The sequence below is a fragment of the Thrips palmi genome, unplaced genomic scaffold (assembly GCF_012932325.1).
Source record: "Thrips palmi isolate BJ-2018 unplaced genomic scaffold, TpBJ-2018v1 HiC_scaffold_10, whole genome shotgun sequence".
In the NCBI taxonomy this organism is placed as follows: domain Eukaryota; kingdom Metazoa; phylum Arthropoda; class Insecta; order Thysanoptera; family Thripidae; genus Thrips; species Thrips palmi.
This window is the reverse complement of record NW_023144621.1, coordinates 1,290,299-1,308,561: the sequence shown is the minus strand read 5'-3', so window position 1 is coordinate 1,308,561 and position 18,263 is coordinate 1,290,299. Positions and strand designations below refer to the sequence as shown.

The 18,263-nt window shown below is 44.7% G+C and overlaps 3 protein-coding genes across 46 annotated transcripts in view; all 3 read right to left on the bottom strand.

Annotated features, from left to right (window-relative positions):
- The window catches only part of LOC117651736 (gastrula zinc finger protein XlCGF8.2DB-like), a 51,896-nt gene that overhangs the window by 12,831 nt on the left and 20,802 nt on the right, over positions 1-18,263 (bottom strand). The window lies entirely within an intron of this gene.
- Positions 933-12,905, bottom strand: LOC117651417 (gastrula zinc finger protein XlCGF8.2DB-like). 18 transcript variants are annotated; one of them, XM_034395530.1, is made up of 3 exons: positions 12,885-12,905; positions 4,491-4,616; positions 933-2,426 (listed from the first exon to the last, which is right to left on the bottom strand). In XM_034395530.1, exon 3 carries the CDS (start codon positions 2,423-2,425, stop codon positions 1,571-1,573), a length of 855 nt encoding a protein of 284 aa, XP_034251421.1. In that variant the 5' UTR covers position 2,426; positions 4,491-4,616; positions 12,885-12,905; the 3' UTR covers positions 933-1,570. The 18 variants fall into 18 exon arrangements, with proteins under 18 accessions (XP_034251421.1, XP_034251413.1, XP_034251449.1 ...); XM_034395522.1 differs by lacking the exon at positions 12,885-12,905 and adding an exon at positions 12,709-12,730; XM_034395558.1 differs by lacking the exon at positions 12,885-12,905 and adding an exon at positions 6,738-6,826.
- On the bottom strand, positions 15,217-15,765 carry LOC117654229 (gastrula zinc finger protein XlCGF57.1-like). Its single transcript, XM_034400498.1, has one exon. The coding sequence runs from the start codon at positions 15,763-15,765 to the stop codon at positions 15,217-15,219; it is 549 nt and encodes a 182-aa protein (XP_034256389.1).

Below are 18,263 nucleotides of genomic sequence, written 5' to 3'. Positions count from 1 at the left end.
AAGTCGGTGCCCGCGCTCAGTGGGCCAGAAAACCAGCGCAGGCGGTCAAAGCTCTAGACGCGTTTTGAGCTCTACTCTACAAATCAAAGAGTGTACATAGTACGCTCTAACTGGAGCATGCCTGCAAGCACGCTCTAGCTAGCGCATGCCTGCCAAGCATGCACTAACTAGTGCATACATGCCATGTACACGCTTCCTGATGCAGGCAAATCCCTATCCCTTATGCACTAGATGCGTGCTTCAGTTAGCGTGTACATGGCATGTATGCACTAGTTAGTGCATGCTTGGCAGGCATGCTCTAGCTGGAGCGTGCTTGCAGGCATGCTCCAGTTAGAGCATACTATGTACACTCTTTAATTTGTAGAGTACAGCTTAGCAGGACTCGAACCGGACGTGTAACACCACCAATGGATTCCTCCTTCGGAGAGCAATCCATTGGTGGGGCCACACGTTTCGTTCGAGCCCCGATTAGTGACTCTGGAGCTCAAAACGCGTCCGGAATTTTGACAGCTTGCACCGGTCTGCGCCGTGGCTGCACGTCTTAGGAAATTTGCGTGCATTGCAAGGAGACCAGCCACTGGTGGACATGCTCAACTCAAGCACGGGGTCACCAGGTAGAGGCGTCAAGAAGCGCACCTTGATGTCGGCAATAGAATCTATCCGGCGACTGCGTGTGTCAGCTTCATCCGAGTGCAAATCTTAAGACGCAAGAAAAAAAATTACTGTCGAATGGGCTCTGTGTCGTTTGCTGTTGGACATCATACTAATGTGATACATGTTGGCGGGAGTTATGCTGCCTGGAGTACCACTTCTTACGTCCAGGGAATAAAGACAAAAGAGACAGATACGGTGCGACCATGCCTTGTCCGTTAAGCCTGCTTGTATGTTTCGAAAGAACTGAGGAGAGGGTCCAGATCATCAAGACATCTTCATGAAATTCAAAATACGAATCAAGTTTAATGTTTTCAAAACAATGTTTCAATGCGAAACAATTCAAAACAAAACACTGAGCTTCAAGAGACTCATCACGCCCTTAAAAAATAAACCTAATTTACCCGATCGTCTCAGCAATGTTGAAACAGGAGCTTGACCTCCACCAAGTGCTTGAAGGGCTTCTGATGACAAGTTCGAAGTTAAGCAGCTCTCTCGGGTAGCACAATTGACTTGAAAGTGAACCTAAAATCTAAAAACTAAAGCATTTTTCCAAAAGGTCACCAGCAAATTTTGAATAACACATGTTTATGGGAAATGTCAATACCTTCAATCATTGAAATTGCACGGAACGATTAGGCCTCCTCACAAGGACCATAAACAGCTTGGACTTGATGTTAACAGTGAGTATTGGTCAAATAGCCCTAGTTACACCCGTACGAAGAACAAAAAAGAGCCGCAGGAATTCTGACCATAATAACTACAGAGCAGTTCCCACGTTCTTTCAACCAGAATTGATTAAATAAATGGCTACAGCGCACTTCGACCATTCATTCAAACAGAATTATTGATTTAATAAACTAGCATAAATGATGCGCCGTATGAATAATGTCATTAAAATTAAGGTCGTCGAAATTATTCACTCACGATGCGTATCCTTGGTGTGCGTCAGAAGGTGCGTTCGAAGCTGTCCACTTTGGACAAACTTCTTTTTGCAAACGGTGCACTCGAAAGGCTTCTTCCCAGTGTGAATGTGGACGTTTTCGCTAAGGTGTTCACTTCGAGCGAACTTCTTATTGCAAACTGTGCACTCGAAAGGCTTCTCCCCGGTGTGGGTGCGAAGGTGCTTTCTCAGATTACAACTTTGTGTGAACTTCTTCTTGCAAACTGTGCACTCGAAAGGCTTCTCCCGGGTGTGGATGCGAAGGTGCTTTCTAAGATCTCCACTTTCATTGAACTTCTTCTTGCAAACTGTGCACTCGAAAGGCTTCTCCCCGGTGTGGGTGCGAAGGTGCGTTCTGAGACTTCCACTTACAGTGAACTTCATTTTGCAAACCGAGCACTCGAAAGGCTTCTCCCCGGTGTGGATCCGAAGATGCGTTCTGAGACTTCCACTTTGAGTGAATCTCTGCCTGCAAACTGTGCACTCAAATGGCTTTTCCCCGGTGTGGGTGCGAAGGTGCTTTCTCAGATAAGAACTTTGTGTGAACTTCTTCTTGCAAACTGTGCACTCGAAAGGCTTCTCTCCGGTGTGGGTACGAAGGTGTCCTTCAAGATGTCCATTTCGATTGAACTTCTTCCTGCAAACTGGGCACTCGAAAGGCTTCTCCCCGGTGTGAATCCGAAGGTGCGTTTCTAGTTGACATCCAAAGGCAAACTGCTTCTCGCACACTGGACACTCCAGACGCTTCTTTCCATTGCAGACACCGCGTGGAGCACGCACGGACGCCGACGATCCAGCCGTGCGGTGACGGGGCTCACGCTCGCGGGACATTCTGAAACGCAGTACCGAAGTTGTGGGTAATATGGACCACTTTTTGAGGTTATTTTAGAACAACAGAAAACTGAAAGGTGCTACGGTCTTGCCAATTTAATTATATTATCTACCATCCTTCCCGCGGGTTTTGGCCCAAACGGCATATTATTATCCTGCATCTTTGCAGAGTAACAGTTGAGCAAAGAGAGGTCCGTATTGCCCCCTAGTGTGGGGTAACATGGGCCACTCCCAAAATTTTTCAGCTATGAAGGGTGATTTGGGTTTCCAATTGGCTTCAAAGACTCGTAAAAGCTTTTCGGAGTGTGTTGGTCTTGGGCGCCTTACTTGAATCTCGCGGTAAGGGCTCCTGCGCCATCAAAATAGGGTTTTTTGATAAAAGTGAAACATTGTGGAATTTGACATTAAAACCGCTCCTGCGCCGTATGTATTGAAAACCGCGACAAGCAATGTATATAAACTTTTTTAAATTTTGATTTCGAAGACAAAACACTTTGATTTTTTCTCAGTATCTGCCATTTAACGTTTTCCAAATTACCCTGCAAAGTTACAATTTTTCACTTTTAACCTCATAAGTCATCAATTACTCGATTGTGAGAGGCAAGTTTCGACAGACGTAGTCTAAAAACATGAGGAAACAAGAATAAATACCAGAAACGGCCGCATTATTTGTAGTTAATGCTGCACAACTGAAGTTTATCATTAAAAGTCCAAAAACGCTAAAAAATGAGTTTCTTCAAATTTGCTGTAAATCGAGCTGATATCTCAATTAGAGTCTGGGAGCACCGTCTCATTGGCATAATTTGAGCCACGGTTCATGCAAGTTCGGTTGTTATTGCCAGTAATTGTTTTCGAGGCCTCCGCTAGGCGGCAGCACCGACCGCAGAGAAGAATGTCGGGGCTGGTCCACATTACCCACTGTGGTCCAAATTACCCGCATTTACAGTAATACTGAAAAATGGATAATCTCAACTAGACTTCTGCTTCGAAACTACGAAGAAACTGAAGGCCTTGGGGTCAGTTGGGGTAATTGTGGGTCACGGGGGAAAATGGAACAACAGCTGATTCTTGGTCAAGGTTTGACATTTTAGAACGCACAACATATACCAAATATGATGTTTTTATTGAGAAAATAACATTTGCTACGGCAGAAGTACTGAAATCGAGGGGTCCTCAAGTCACATCGCGCGTGTACGAAGTCATAAAGTAATATATGGTAATGTACATTCCATATTACCGCTTTTAGGCCGATTTTGTTGTGCAACCTATGATCTGAGTAGCCTATTTGGTAAAATTTATAGACTTTTAGCAGTTATATAAGAGTAATGTACGAGTAATATACAGCTTGTGTACGACGTAATATGCAAGTCGACGACACCCCGACGATTCTTGACTAAGAATTAGCTGTCCCAATCTTACCCCGTGTCCCATTATTACCCCAGCTGACCCTAGCGTCGTATTTCGAAGCAATGCTTGGGTTGACCGAAAGTCGGGTCGCGGCGCCAACAAGGCACGAGCAACATGCGAAATACCGTGGAACGATTGTATGGCAAATCGGGTCAATCGAGTGCTCTCTCTCAGACTCGTCCTGGTTTTGGTTAATCAACGTATTGACGTTAGCGCGCAGTAAAAAGCGTATGAGCACTTTTGTTAGAATTATGAACATTTCATCAATTTCGTCTTAACAATTTTTTGACATGCAAAACTCTATAAATGCGCACGAACGTCATTGAATATTGATAAAAGTCGATTGAAGAAATTATTCTTATGGGCACCTCTTCCTTCTGGGCGGAAGTAAAAACTTTCTGATCCTACCCCAAACTTTGCTTCAAACGAGGGATACAGTGTCGCAGCTACTATTTGCATTACGTAACGTCGGCCGCTCTGGCACTCGAGCACCGGGGACGTTTCTTTGCAGTGCCCTGACGGTTCGCTGTTCCTCGCGCCCTATCCAGACGAGCCGCGTGTCATCAGTGGCTGGATTCTGATTTGCCGACGCGACCCGGCTGCCGGTCAACTTGCTTGCGTCGAGGGACCTACGTTGGCCCTCCGAAACATTACTTACTTGAAGAAGACTCGGAGCTCGTTGCCGTGTGGAGGCACTAGTCGAGAAACAGGCCTTTCCTGGAGATTCGCTGTTTGCAGGGCCTTGGCTAGGATGTCCTCCTTCCTTGGGTCAGGGCGACTGCGACTGCAAAGATAGAGACGGTCTTGGATGAAAAACGACAAAACTAATAAAGTCCACAAAGCGTTTGCTTCGTAACATCAGTGTTATGAAGAACATGAGGGTATGGTGGAATTGCTTGAACTCTTTAGCTGCTAACAATTGGGTCGAGTAATTTGATGTAATGAAGTTATCCATTTGGAAGCACATGAGTAGATGAAAACTAATGCCAAGAAAAGCCAAGGTGTTTTATTCTTCCAGCAATAGGGTACTTTCGTAGATCCCTGAACCGGAAGCACACAGACGCATGTTGGCGGAAGTAGATCCAAACCTGACATGGGAAAGAGACGTTCGTCAAAGGTATCGGCCACACTTGAACATAAACAGTCGTTTGATACTTGTTTGCAGTGCATATGTGTTTCGCGAGCAATATTTGTACAGCTCGGCCATAGTTTTGGATCCGAAGAGAGGTTAGTTTCCGGCCAATTTGGCGTCCGCTGGTCTGCTTGCTTCCGGTTCAGGATTCTACGAAAGTACCCTATAAGGTATTCCGTCTGAAAGAGGAAGGGAACAAACTGCAAGATGGCCGCAGAGAACATAACAATTACCCTCACTTGTTTCCTAAGATTGATCTGGTCGGGGCTTTCAGCGCACGCGCAGACCAGGAACAATCCGAAACTAAGTGAGGGTTGGCGGTGTTGTAGCGACAGCCATCTTGCAGTTCCTTTCCTCTGTCAGGCGGAATACCCTGTTACGTTTTGAATCAAGGGGCGAAAGGGGGAGGGGATATCTCCTCAGCGTAACACTGCGGTACATGGGAGGACGGGGGCTCCAAGCCAGCGTAACGTTACGGTCATTACATTAAGTACGAGAACACATTTCATAAGCGTAATCAGTAAGTGAGGATAACTGAAGTATTTACATGAGAAATTAAGCGTGCCGTAACGCTGTTACCGAGGGTGAGGGGTCTGGCCCAGCGTAACGGCGTAACGCTGCGCTACATTGGGTGCGTCCGAACGCCCCGAGTGCGTGACGTCAGAGAGCATTCTGGTCGTCGCCGATGGAAGAACAAGAGGGAGAGTCAACGGGAACTGGCGCCGGCAACTAAACCTCCTTGACTTGTGTGAGGGAATGGGTTAAAGTGTCTTTTGGACACTGAAAAATTATTATAAACTTTTCAAATACCTAGTATTATTTGTTAATGGACAGCCCCTGTCTGGATGAACACATCACAGCTGCACCGACCCCGTTCCGCCACCCAGTCCAATCTCTCCCCCGTCGCACAGTGGGTCAGAACCCCTATTTTCGTGATCACGGCCTCCTGCAAAGCCGTTTATCGACCGAATTGGATCAAATTTTAACTGAAGCTTCCTAAGAGGTCCCTTTAGAGATGGAAAAAGTCAGGTTTGCATAATTGTCGTTTAAAGGTATATTAGACTAATGTATAAATCCAATTAACCCAAAATTGCAAACACTGCTATTCTGTTGCATAGATTATGATATAAGCAGGTGCTGTGCAAAATTTCAGGACCACAAGACAACAAAAACATGCATCTTTCGTCAATAAAACGTTAAAATCCGGTGAAAATTTAGGTTTTTGACGATTTTTTGTGTATTTGTGTAAGGTGTATGGTTTATTTAGTGTCTGATATAAATAATGCACCCCAAACTAGTGCACACTCTCATTCCAGGAGCGTGACATCACGTTGAAACAAACGTGACAAAATGTCGCATTTGTTTGAGCATTGTGTCACATTCGTTTGAATGTGAACAAGCTAATTTTTAGTAGATACACATCCAAACGAATGTGACACAATGCTCAAACCGGATCAAACGAACGTGACACTTTGTCGCGTTCGTTTCAACGTGATGTCACGTTCCTGGAATGAGAGTGTATTCTTATATCGAGCGTAGACTAGTACCAACAAGGGTTGACACGTCTAAGCAACCTGAGACGTTCCAACACTCACTGAACAGTTTGTTTTAGCGCAGAGTCGTTTCAACGGTACCAACCCGTATTGTGAATTTTGGACTTGTTTCGACACGTATCGACGAGTTTTAACAGTATCAAGTTCTTTCACTTAACAAGACGGGAGGATTCCCGACACACACCGCCACTAACCGCAACGTTAGAACGTCGACGCGTACCGATAAAACGTTCGAAAACGTTTGAACACGTTCGAACATGTTGGGACAAGCTCAGACGTGTTCGGACACACGTTTGAACTTAAGTCCAATTGGACACATTCAGACGTCCGAACACGCTTGAACACGTCCGAACAGGCATGGACACGTTCAAACACGTTTGAACAAGACGAAGCAACATAAATCAGATGCGGGAAGGCGCTGAAGCCGATTGGGTAGCAAAAACACATAACCGTCAAAAACCAATTATGTATTGAAAATGCTATTATTTTCAAAAATCGATGCAAAAAAAAAAATTGCGGCTAAGTGCGGTTGAACGGCCGGTTGCCCGTAGTATCTACAGCATCCACCTGGGGCATTCCATCCCAAATCGGCCACTTTTGTAGGTCACCATTTCGGATCATGATGAAAATTTTTTTGTGGGTAGACCTTATCAAAAAAACATTCTGTGCAAAATCTCAGCCAGATCGGTCGAGTAGTTCCTGAGAAAAGCGCCCTCAAAGTTTTAGTCAAAACTTCATTTAGGTGGTTTGAGCAAATTCGCACTTTTTCACGTTTTGGCCGATAACTCCGTCACTATTCAAGCTACGATGATTCCCCGCACGGTTTCTGAAAGGAAAAACTGTGAGGATTCAGAAAATGTACTTGGATTTGAGATATGACTAGGTAAAGGTGGTGAAAAGTGCGAAAAATCGCAGAAAATTGGTTTTTTTGGACCAATTTTCAGTGAGATTTCCGGCCTATGCCCATATCGTGAAAATCCAAACCAAATAGCGGAAATTGTAGTCCATACCATGCCCAAACACGCTACGATCTCGGAATTGTTGGGTGTGGGTCTAGTTTCGGAGCTGCAGCGGCTTGAAAATTCGTAAAAATAGGTCAAATTCTGTTTTTGGCCATAGTGCACGCGGGCAGTTTTTTTTGAACAGGCTCCACGCGGCATGGGTAGCTTTGTTCAGATACCCCTTTTTGACCTTAGTTGAAGATTTAAGGTTCCCCATTTGAACAATGCAATCGATATTGTTCGAACAAGTGTCCTGGATCCACGAAAAACGAAAGCTGGGAACGCCTGCAGGGCTAGCCCGTATGCCGACCGGTCTTGCCTACCGCACAGGCGCTCGGGCCACTTCGGTCGGCCAGTGTTTTTCCCTCTCTCTCCTCTCTCTCCACCCCCCCCCCCCCCCCTTTTCCCTCTTCCCCCGCGGCTATCCCGTCCAGGTAAGGCAGGCCGTCGACGGTGTCCGAGACCAAGTCGCGGCTGGCTCTCCGTACATCGACTAAAAAATTTTTATTGCACCTCTCGATACGAGGGGGTATGCGCTCTCCGAACCTGTGTACCGACTATTACGCTCTATTACACCACAAATTAATCGGAATTTAGCTAAAATCGGCCTAAAACACACCAAAATTGATAAAATTTTGACAATTTCGACTATTACGCTATTACAGAGATAGAGTGAACCGACTATTACGCGAGTGCATACCCCCTCGTCTCGATAGATCTCGTCAAGACCTTTTTAACGAGTGGTCGGAAGGGGGGTCCAGGACTTCAGCAGTTGCGTTCATCAGGATCTTGGAAAAAGAGGGTCAACCGACCGAAAAAAATGATAGCAGTTTTTGATGGCAGGGTCGACATGGGCCCCGTCCTGATTGAGCCCCGGGGACCTGAGCCCCGGACAGAGCCTCGGCCGAGCCCCGACTCGAGCCTTGACTCCAGACCTGACTGAGCCCCGATGGCCAGAGCCCCGATCTGAGCCCCATTTAAGCCCCACATGAGCCCCGCGCCAAAAAAGTTGCAAAATTACGCAAAATCGCCACTAAAAAAGTTCAAAAATAGAAGTTTTGTTGCGTGGGGCTCAAATGGGTCTCAGGTCGGGGCTCAAACCGGGCTCAGATCGGGGCTCTGGCCATCGGGGCTCAGTCGGGGCTCGAGTCAGGGCTCGAGTCAGGGCTCAAGTCGGGCTCAAACGGGGATCTGACCGGGGCTCAGATCATCGGGGCTCAATCGGGATGGGGCTCATGTCGACCCTGCCTTTTTGATACGTACCAAAAGTACGGGATTGCCGGGCAAAAAAGTACGGGATTCCCTGTAAAGAAAGTACGGTGTTGCCTGTAAAAAAAGGTACGGTATTGCCTGTTAAGGGGGCTCATACATGTTAAAAGCACTTGTCTAGAAAAAAATTTTGATGTAGACGGACTAAGATTTTACAATTTCTGTGTTAAAATCCTTTTAGATAATTGAGTAAGCTTCATTTTGGCTTAAGGGAAAGTGACTTTGGACATTTTTTAGAGATTTAGTCGAAACGTTTAAAATTTTGCTTCTCGTAAGATTTTGTTCGCATACTTGCTCAGATCTGTGGGGAAAAAATCAGGGAGACTCATCCCCAGTAGTGTCATAGAATTGACTACAATGGGCTTTATATCTGCAATAGTTTTCAAGAAAAAAAATAAAAACAATTTTTTGTTGAAAAATTTGTTTAAAAAATTGTTTAAAAAATTGTTTTTATTTTTTTTCTCGAAAACTATTGCAGACATAAAGCCCATTGTAGTCAATTCTATGACACTACTGGGGATGAGTCTCCCTGATTTTTTCCCCACAGATCTGAGCAAGTATGCGAACAAAATCTTACGAGAAGCAAAATTTTAAACGTTTCGACTAAATCTCTAAAAAATGTCCAAAGTCACTTTCCCTTGAGCCAAAATGAAGCTTACTCAATTATCTAAAAGGATTTTAACACAGAAATTGTAAAATCTTAATCCGTCTACATCAAAATTTTTTTTTAGAAAAGTGCTTTTAACATGTATGAGCCCCCTTAAAAAAAGTATGGTGAAGTCTGAAGTAATCAGTACAGGATTTACCGTGATCTTTTCTCGCAGTGTACCCCCTGCAGACGTTCCCAGCTTTCGTTTTTCGTGGATCCAGGACACTTGTTCGAACAATATCGTTTGCATTGTTCAAAGGGGGAAACCCTTTAAATCTTCAACTAAGGTCAGAAAGGGGTATCTGAACAAAGCTACCCATGCCGCGTGGAGCCTGTTCTAAAAAAACTGCCCGCGTGCACTTTGGCCAAAAACAAAATTTGACCTATTTATACGAATTTTCTCCCGATCGTCTCCCGAAACGCCCGGCGCGGTCATCGGCCGAGAGTCGTTTCCGTCGCTCTCTCTCGCACCCACGGGCTGTGCCCTGCCGTATAGGTGCGAGAGAGACAGACCGACGAAAACGACCCTCGGAATCGGTCTGCAGAGCCCTGTGCTGCGTTGGTGTACGGAGAGCCAGCCGTTCCTTGGTCTCGGACACCGTCGACGGCCCCACTTACCTGGACGGAATGGCCGCGGGGGGGGGGGGGGGGGGGGGGGGGGGGGAGAGAGAAAGACACTGCCATGGACGGAATGGCCGGGGGGGGGGGGGGGGTAGAGAGAGAGAAAGACACTGCCATAGCTGGCCGACTGAAGTGGCCCGAGCGCCTGTGCAGTAGGCAAGACCGGACGGCGAGCCAGTTGGGTTGCCTACCCCCTGCAGGCGTTCCTAGCTTTCGTTTTTCGTGGATCCAGGACACTTGTTCGAACAATATCGATTGCATTGTTCAAATGGGGAACCTTAAATCTTCAACTAAGGTCAAAAAGGGGTATCTGAACAAAGCTACCCATGCCGCGTGGAGCCTGTTCAATAAAAAACACTGCCCGCGTGCACGTTGGCCAAAAACAGAATTTGACCTATTTTTACGAATTTTCAAGTCGCTGCAGCTCCGAAACTAGACCCACACCCAACAATTCCGAGATCGTAGCGTGTTTGGGCATGGTATGGACTACAATTTCCGCTATTCGGTTTGGATTTTCACGATATGGGCATAGGCCGGAAATCTCACTGAAAATTGGTCCAAAAAAAAAATTTTCTGCGATTTTTCGCACTTTTCACCACCTTTACCTAGTCGTATCTCAAATCTAAGTACATTTTCTGCATCCTCACAGTATTCCCTTTCAGAAACCGTTCCGGGAATCATCGTAGCTTGAATAGTGACGGAGTTATCGGCCAAAACGTGAAAAAGTGCGAATTAGCTCAAACCACCTAAATGAAGTTTTGACTAAAACTTTGAGGGCGCTTTTCTCAGGAACTACTCGACCGATCTGGCTGAGATTTTGCACAGAATGTTTTTTTGATAAGGTCTACCCACAAAAAAATTTTCATCGTGATCCGAAATGGTGACCTACAAAAGTGGCCGATTTGGGATGGAATGCGCCACCTACCAATCCCAGTTGAAATGGTCGGGGGGTAAAGGGGGGTTACATAACTTTTCCTCCAATTTATGTCGAATTTGGGCATTTTGGGCAACATTTTGCTTAAAAGCGTTGTCTGTAAAACCCTTAGACGGACGAAGTTCGGGTCCGGTTCACTCACGGCACTTTTCTACACAGAATCAATTAAAGTTCCGTGCTGGGATGCAGGTTACCTGGATTGGTTTGCATCCAAACTGGGAGGAAGCGATAATGTGCGATTTACCCCAAATCATGAAAAAATATAGATACAAATTCTGACTTTGCAGCCCTGCCATTCAAATACGATGCGTCCTATCGCCGAACCGACGCTTGATTTGGGTTCAGTGGACATTTTGAAGTGGAGAATCGGTGTTGGATGGGGTCCGAAGTCACTTTGAATTTTGACCCTATGATCACGGAAATAGGGGTTCTGACCCACTGTGCGTCGCACAGGTTACGGAGCACTGAAGACTAGCGCGCTGCATCCACAGATCCTTCGTAAAGAAAGGATAGAGACACCGGAAGTCGGGTGGGTCCGCCGGTCAGAAACATCCACTCAGTAAGCGACCCGACTTCCGGACTCTTTCTTTCCCCGAGCACAGTGGTTTAAAATGCGATTTTCGGGGGAATAAGTTCTAGCGAGCGTCCCATGCGACCAAATGCAACCAGAATTGAACTGAATCATCTTTAGACAATAGGCAAAGACCAGTTCAAAGGAAAAGGTGGTCCGATAAAAATTGGATTTATAATCCTAAAATAATGGGAAAAATAGCAAAATTAGAAGAAAAATGACAGAATTGACAAAAAGTGCAAAACTAAAAAATGCTCAAAATACTTAGTTTTAACTTCTGAGTCGCATTAAACCATATTGTTACCAAGAAAAACAAAATATTTGAAACGACGAAAAACAATCGCACTAATGTTTTTTTCATTTTGAATGGTGCACACCAGAAGCGATTAACCCCAAAACTTATCAATTTGGCACGTTTTTGTGGTGTTGGTCCCCTTGCGTTTCGTGATGCGGACGTATGCGGAAAAGTTATCGCCGGGACATGTAAATATACATGTAAGAGAAGCGCCTCGCACCAATAACTCAGCTACATACGCTCACATAGATGACCAAAACTCAAGGAGTGTGTTTATAAAGGTTTTGAACGTATCTATAGCAAAAAACCGCAACCGTGGGCCCAAGCGCAAACGGAATGTTGTGCTATATGCTGCTTTCCTTTGTCTAGTGATGAAACTAAGAGAAAAAGACGCCAGCTTATCAGTACCATCGCCCTACCGAAAAAAATGGTGGTCGGAAAAATGGAAGAAAATGAAGTGAAATTGCCTAAAATACAAAATACTAGAATAAAACCTTTCCCCGTGGCTCCCGGCTCAATTTAAAAATCTATGAACGTTATTTTACGTTATATTGGAGTATTATAGTCCGTTTCCAACCCCCAGCATGCCTCCAAAACAGTTTTGAAAAATCTACTTATTCCCCCTAAAACAGCATTTTAAACCACTGTGCCGAGGGACCGAAGTGAGTCTACCTCGCACGACCTTGAACGCCGAAAAGATTCAAAATTACCGGAAGGCTGGTTGCGTTCTCAATTGAGAAAACGAGCCGCCTGTCATCAGTGGCAGGTTTCTGATTGGCCGACGCAACCTGACTTCCGGCGACTTTTCCTCCGTGGACGGGCCGAGGTTGGTCCGGCGAAACATTACTTACACGTAGAAGACTCAGAGCACGTCGCCTTGTACAGACGCTAGTCGGGAAACGTGCCTTCCTGACCAATCGCCGTTTCCAGGTCTTAGTTAGGGTTAACTCCTTCCTTCAGGGCGACAACAAAGATGGACCGATCTCGGATGAAGAACAGTAACGTTAGGGCGGTGCTGCGTACTCACCCGTTCGGTGTTCTTCAGTGTAGGCAAGCTGTGTGGGCCAAGCGAAATCCGGGTAGGCCAGCCAGTGTCGAAAGAGAGCCTGAAGCGGACGTGAACGAGAAAAGGAAGTGCACACTCTAAAGTTCATGTACAATTTGGCACGGGACATCACAGCTTTTTGTGACATCACGCTATTAAGCAGTGTGAACAATGCCATGTGCGTGTGCCACTTAAAAATGAACTGAAATCAGCAATCTCTAGCTACACTGCAGGAAATAACCACAACAAAAGTACAAAAATTTCTGGCAAATTTTTTATCTGGAATTTAGTGTACTTTTCAAGTACAACAATTGTTGTTCTAAGTACAATGGAGCCGGCATGATTAGTGCTGTGCCGTCCAGGGCTCGTTGTTTGTACCATTCTCATTGTACTTTTATTGTACAGTTGTTGTTGTTGTAATTTTGTTGTGCTATCCACACTGTTTCTTGCAGTGTACTTCTGCGCAAATTGTCACTGGCTGAAGTATTACAGCTGCACTTTGTTCAGATTTATTCGAACAAGTGGATTCAAGCGGATCCGACCGGATTTGTCAATACGCAATCAAATTTTTATGAAATCTCTATTTCGGCACCTAGGACAACCAAGTCGCGTATCCACGGTGCCAAGAACAATGACTTGACGTCACGAGGAAGGGTGTCAGGGTGTGTCATAACCGTGACCGTTTGAGACTCAAGGGGAGATGGGGTTAAATATGATATCCGATAACTTTTTTTTTCAATTGCTTCCCGATAAACAAACATTGCTTTCTTGCCTCATACCCGTCTGAACCTTCATCAACAACGGTGATTGATCCAGGAAGCGAAACAGGAATTAACTCCCTTTTAGCCATTTTTCAGAAGAAACAAAAACGTTTTGGCAGGGAAAAGCTGAAACTTAATAAGACACCTTCAAGAAATTCAAAACACGAACCAAGTTTAATGTATCCAAAAGCAATGTTCCCAGGTACAAGAATTCAAAACAAAACCACGAAGCTTCGACGTATTCGTCACGCCCTTTTCAAATTTACAGAATTATTCCGTTGGTCCAAACAATGTCCGTACAGAAGCTTTCACCTTCACTAATTGGTTGCGTTCTCGAGAGGCTTCTGAGGACAAGGTCGCGGTAAGGCGCAGTCTCAGGAAGCACAATGAACATAAATAAAAACTGAAGTCTAGAAGCTAAAGCATTTTACCAAAGCGTCACAAACCAATTTTGGATAAAACAAGTTCTTAGGAAATAGTAAGTTCATATATAAAAAAAAATCGTAGCACTTCGTTCACGGTTCTTTCAATTTTTTTCCAACTTTCTGTTTGCACCTCAATAAAAAATAATGGCATGAACGCTGGAGTTAAACGGCGGTGACCATGTTAAAGTGCAAACATTTTACCACAAATTCAAAAATAAATTTTTATTTCAGCACAAAATAAGGGCAGAATAGGAAGCACGTAAAAAAAGGATGCAAAATTATGCATGGTGTCACTGCACGCACGTTTCAGCCAAAGTTTTCAACTCTTTCGCAATCGGTAAAGTGCATTTGAAAGCGCATAAAATTGACCACAAAATGAACCACGGGGGTTAAAATCAGACGAAAAAATACTACGAGAAAAGTTACTTATCTTTAAGAAATCTTTCTCGTCCGATACTAAATATGTAGCAGTATTTCCCGTCCGATTTTGGCCCCTGGGGTTCATTTTGTGGGAAAGTTATGCTGTTTTAGGTACAGCTTACCGGTAGCAAAAAAAATTTAAAAAAATGAAACTTTGGCTGAAATTGTGAGCGTAGTGACACCATTCATAATTTTGCAGACCTTTTTAACGCGCACCATATTCCTCCCTGATTAGGTGCTAAAAAAATTGTGTTTTGAAATAGTTGTAATATGTTCGTGCTTTAAGATGGGTACCGCTGTTTGTGTTAACCATTCATGCCAATATTTTTCATAGAGGTCAAAACAAAAAGTTGGAAAAAATTGAAATAAAACGTGCCCAAAGCGCCACTGCCCCCTTAACCAGGGAAATTGCACGGAACGATTGGGCGTCCACACAAGGACCATGAAAGGCTTGGATCCAATGTAAACAGTCAGTATTTGTCAACTGGCACAAGTAACAACCGTACCCAGAGCACTGAAGAAACACAGGAATCATGACCACGATGGCTTAGGCGCAGTTCCAACGTTCTTTCAAACAGAATTGATGAAAGTGAATAGCATAAATGATGCGCCGTATGAACAATGTCCTGAAGATGAAGCTCGTCCAAACTTATTCACTCACGATGCGTGTCCCCGGTGTGCGTCAGGAGGTGCGTTCGAAGATGTCCACTACGAACGAACTTCTTCTTGCAAACTGTGCACTCGAGAGGCTTCTCCCCGGTGTGGAAAGCGGAGGTGTCCTCTAAGGTGTCCACTTTGAGCGAACTTCTTCTTGCAAACTGTGCACTCGAAAGGCTTCTCCCCGGTGTGGATGCGGAGGTGTGTTCTGAGATCTCCACTTTGAGCGAACTTCTTCTGGCAAACTGTGCACTCAAATGGCTTCTCCCCGGTGTGGGTGCGAAGGTGCTTTCTGAGACTTCCACATTCATTGAAGCTCTTCTTGCAAACTGTGCACTCGAAAGGCTTCTCCCCAGTGTGGGTCCGAAGATGCCTTCTGAGAGATGCACTTTGAGTGAACTTCTCCTGGCACACCGAGCACTCGAAAGGCTTCTCCCCGGTGTGGGTCCGAAGGTGCCTTTCTAGTTTACTTCTTGAGGCGAACTGCTTCTCGCACACTGGACACTCCAGACGCTTCTCTCCATTGCAGACACCGCGTGGAGCACGCCCGGACGCTGAAGATCCACCAGTGCGGTGACGGGGCTCACGCTCGCGGGACATTCTGAAACACAGTAAAATCCTACGTGAAATTACCATGGACATTTTTTTTTACCAGGTACCGAACGGTATTGGGTCTATGGCGGGAACACGAACCAAACCATTGACAAACATGCCCACAGACTTTTGGAGGCATCCTAACTGTTAGTGTCAAATCAGTACTGTCCTAACTGCAGATGTCAACAAATATGATCCAGGAAGCGGAAGAAGGGAATAATTATTACCATCTCCAAATTAAGGTGTGGGTGAAAATGGAAACTTCTATACCACTTGGCTGTGGTGGTTGACGCTTTAAGGCGTTTAAGTACTAGGTGGGAAACTATTACACACCAAATTTCATCCAAATCTGCCCACCCATTTAGCCACAGTAGGCTTTATTCACTGAAATTAAGCGTTTAGTAAAAAAAATCAGCCACGCGAAGTTTTTTGATGGAATGATCTGAAATTTGTTTTGGAGTTACTTTAAGCCCTCCTTTACTTCAATGGAACGGAGAGAAATTTGAATTTAATTTTTTTGTTTGAACGGGGGATACTTTACAATTCTTAAATTGGAAAAAATAAGTTTTTTTTCTCCATTTTTTACCACTTGAAGGTAAACGATTTAAGAAAGTGGATAGCTATTTGAAATATCTCTCTGTTACATTGTTACATGGACCACAAAGAACTAGTCCAAAAAGTAGGGTCAGTATAAAACAAAACTGTATGCGTGGCTGGTTGACGGAGTAGAAAAAAAATTTCTTCGACACTTGTCGTAAGAGTTGGGTGACCAGAAAAGGCGCATGCATACATCAGTCCATGTTAAATGAACCACTCACTTAGGGGTTCATAACACAGACCTTTAGGACATGCTGTCGGTAATAGAAGAATATTTTACATTAAAATAACAAATGGATTAAATTTATCATTTTTATCAAGTTTGATGCAAATTTTCACCCACATCTCAATTGTTTATCTTATTATTGTGCCTTGGGATTACAGCAAATTATTTGACCCGAATCTAAAGAGCTGAGGAGAAATACCACAAGAAAACTAAATATAACTCAACTTAACGCGAGGGGTCGTCAACTCGCATATCACAGTTTTTCAACGAATGTGACGTCACGTTCCATTGAATAAGAAAACTATCGGGTTCCTTTAAACCTGACAGATCACACTCAAACGAACGTGACAGGATTGGTTGATTTGTCATACTTATTTTAGCATGACAACAGCCAGCTGGAAAGCAGTCACGTTTCTTTCAACGAGACAAATGCAATGCTCATTTTGGCGAGACAGTTGAAATTTAATTGGGCGACAAAGGCTAGACTCATCAGACAAACCGTTCACGAGGACAGCAGTCTTCATGGCTTACATAAAAACTTAGTGGTGAAACTTATCACCAGCATGTTGGTGAGATCAAATCATGTCCACCCAACTCCGCTCTCACATGGACTAGTTTCAAATTTTAGAGCAAAGCCATCATCACTCCATAACCAGTCTTTTGTTGGCTGAGCGATAGCGAAGCCCGTTACTCAGGTGGGGTTGAAAAGTTTTTCCTGTCTGCGTGCGTGCGTGCGTGTGTGTGTATCCGCACTACTCCTCCTGAACGGCTCGGCCGATCTCGGTGAGATTTTGCACACTTTTTGGGTATGTCCTTGGCTCGGCACACGCGAAATTTCACTATCCTAGCTCAACTGGTTCAGTTTTTATGGTCGAAAAACACCTAAAAAACGGCGAAAAATCGAGTTTTCTGCAGATGGATCACTTCTGTCTTAAAGAAAGCGGGGTCTGGGCGGCGGAGCCCCCCAGCCCCGACGAGTGAAAAAGTTACAAGGGTTAAGATCGTTTTATCTGTAGATAAAGCATCTCTACCTAGAATGTAGGGGGGTCTGGGGGGCGGAGCCCCCCAGCATGTAACGAGTTAAAAAAATAACCGACAAGGGACGGAAAAGCCATTGCCTGCCGAAGGCAGGCTAGCGCCGCAGGCCAAGGTAGGTACGCCAGGCGTGGATTGGAGGAACAAGCAGCGAGACATCGCGAAGCCTGTTACGAGAAGACGCGGTCTGGCGTAAACCTACCTTGTTTAAAATGCACTAAACCTACTAGGAACTCGGAGCAGCCCCTCTGAATCATTTTGTGGACAGTGTGACTGCTTCTGATGGTATCCAACGTTGAAAGCAAACCAAAACATTGGTTTCTGTAGTAGCAGACTCATGATGAAGGTGACTTCGTGTTCTAAAACTTGAATGATTTTCTCAGTATTCCAAGCAACAGGCATTCCACTGGGTATTCAAGTATTGAGACACGAAAAGTCTTCAACGCACAGACCGTTCATGACGAGTCATAATGACACAGAGCAAGAAAAATTATATTTTAAATTGCGTCTAACAGCTGATTACAAGTAAGGCAAGCGACCATTTTAAACTGCACTGAGAAAACCTTCGGCCTTACAAAGAAAAGAAGTTTGTATAACAAAGTATTTTGAGCAAACATAAGCTTACAAAGAAAATACTTCGTAATTA

Coding starts and splice junctions, on each gene's coding strand:
- LOC117651417 (XM_034395462.1), bottom strand. CDS start 5,635: ATGCTCTCTGACGTCACGCACTCGGGGCGTTCGGACGCACCCAATGTA. Junction 4,617..5,543: donor GGCCAGACCCCTCACCCTCG/GTAACAGCGTTA, acceptor CTATCTTTGCAG/TCGCAGTCGCCCTGACCCAA. Junction 2,427..4,490: donor GAGCTCCGAGTCTTCTTCAA/GTAAGTAATGTT, acceptor ACTGCGTTTCAG/AATGTCCCGCGAGCGTGAGC.
- LOC117654229 (XM_034400498.1), bottom strand. CDS start 15,765: ATGTCCCGCGAGCGTGAGCCCCGTCACCGCACTGGTGGATCTTCAGCG.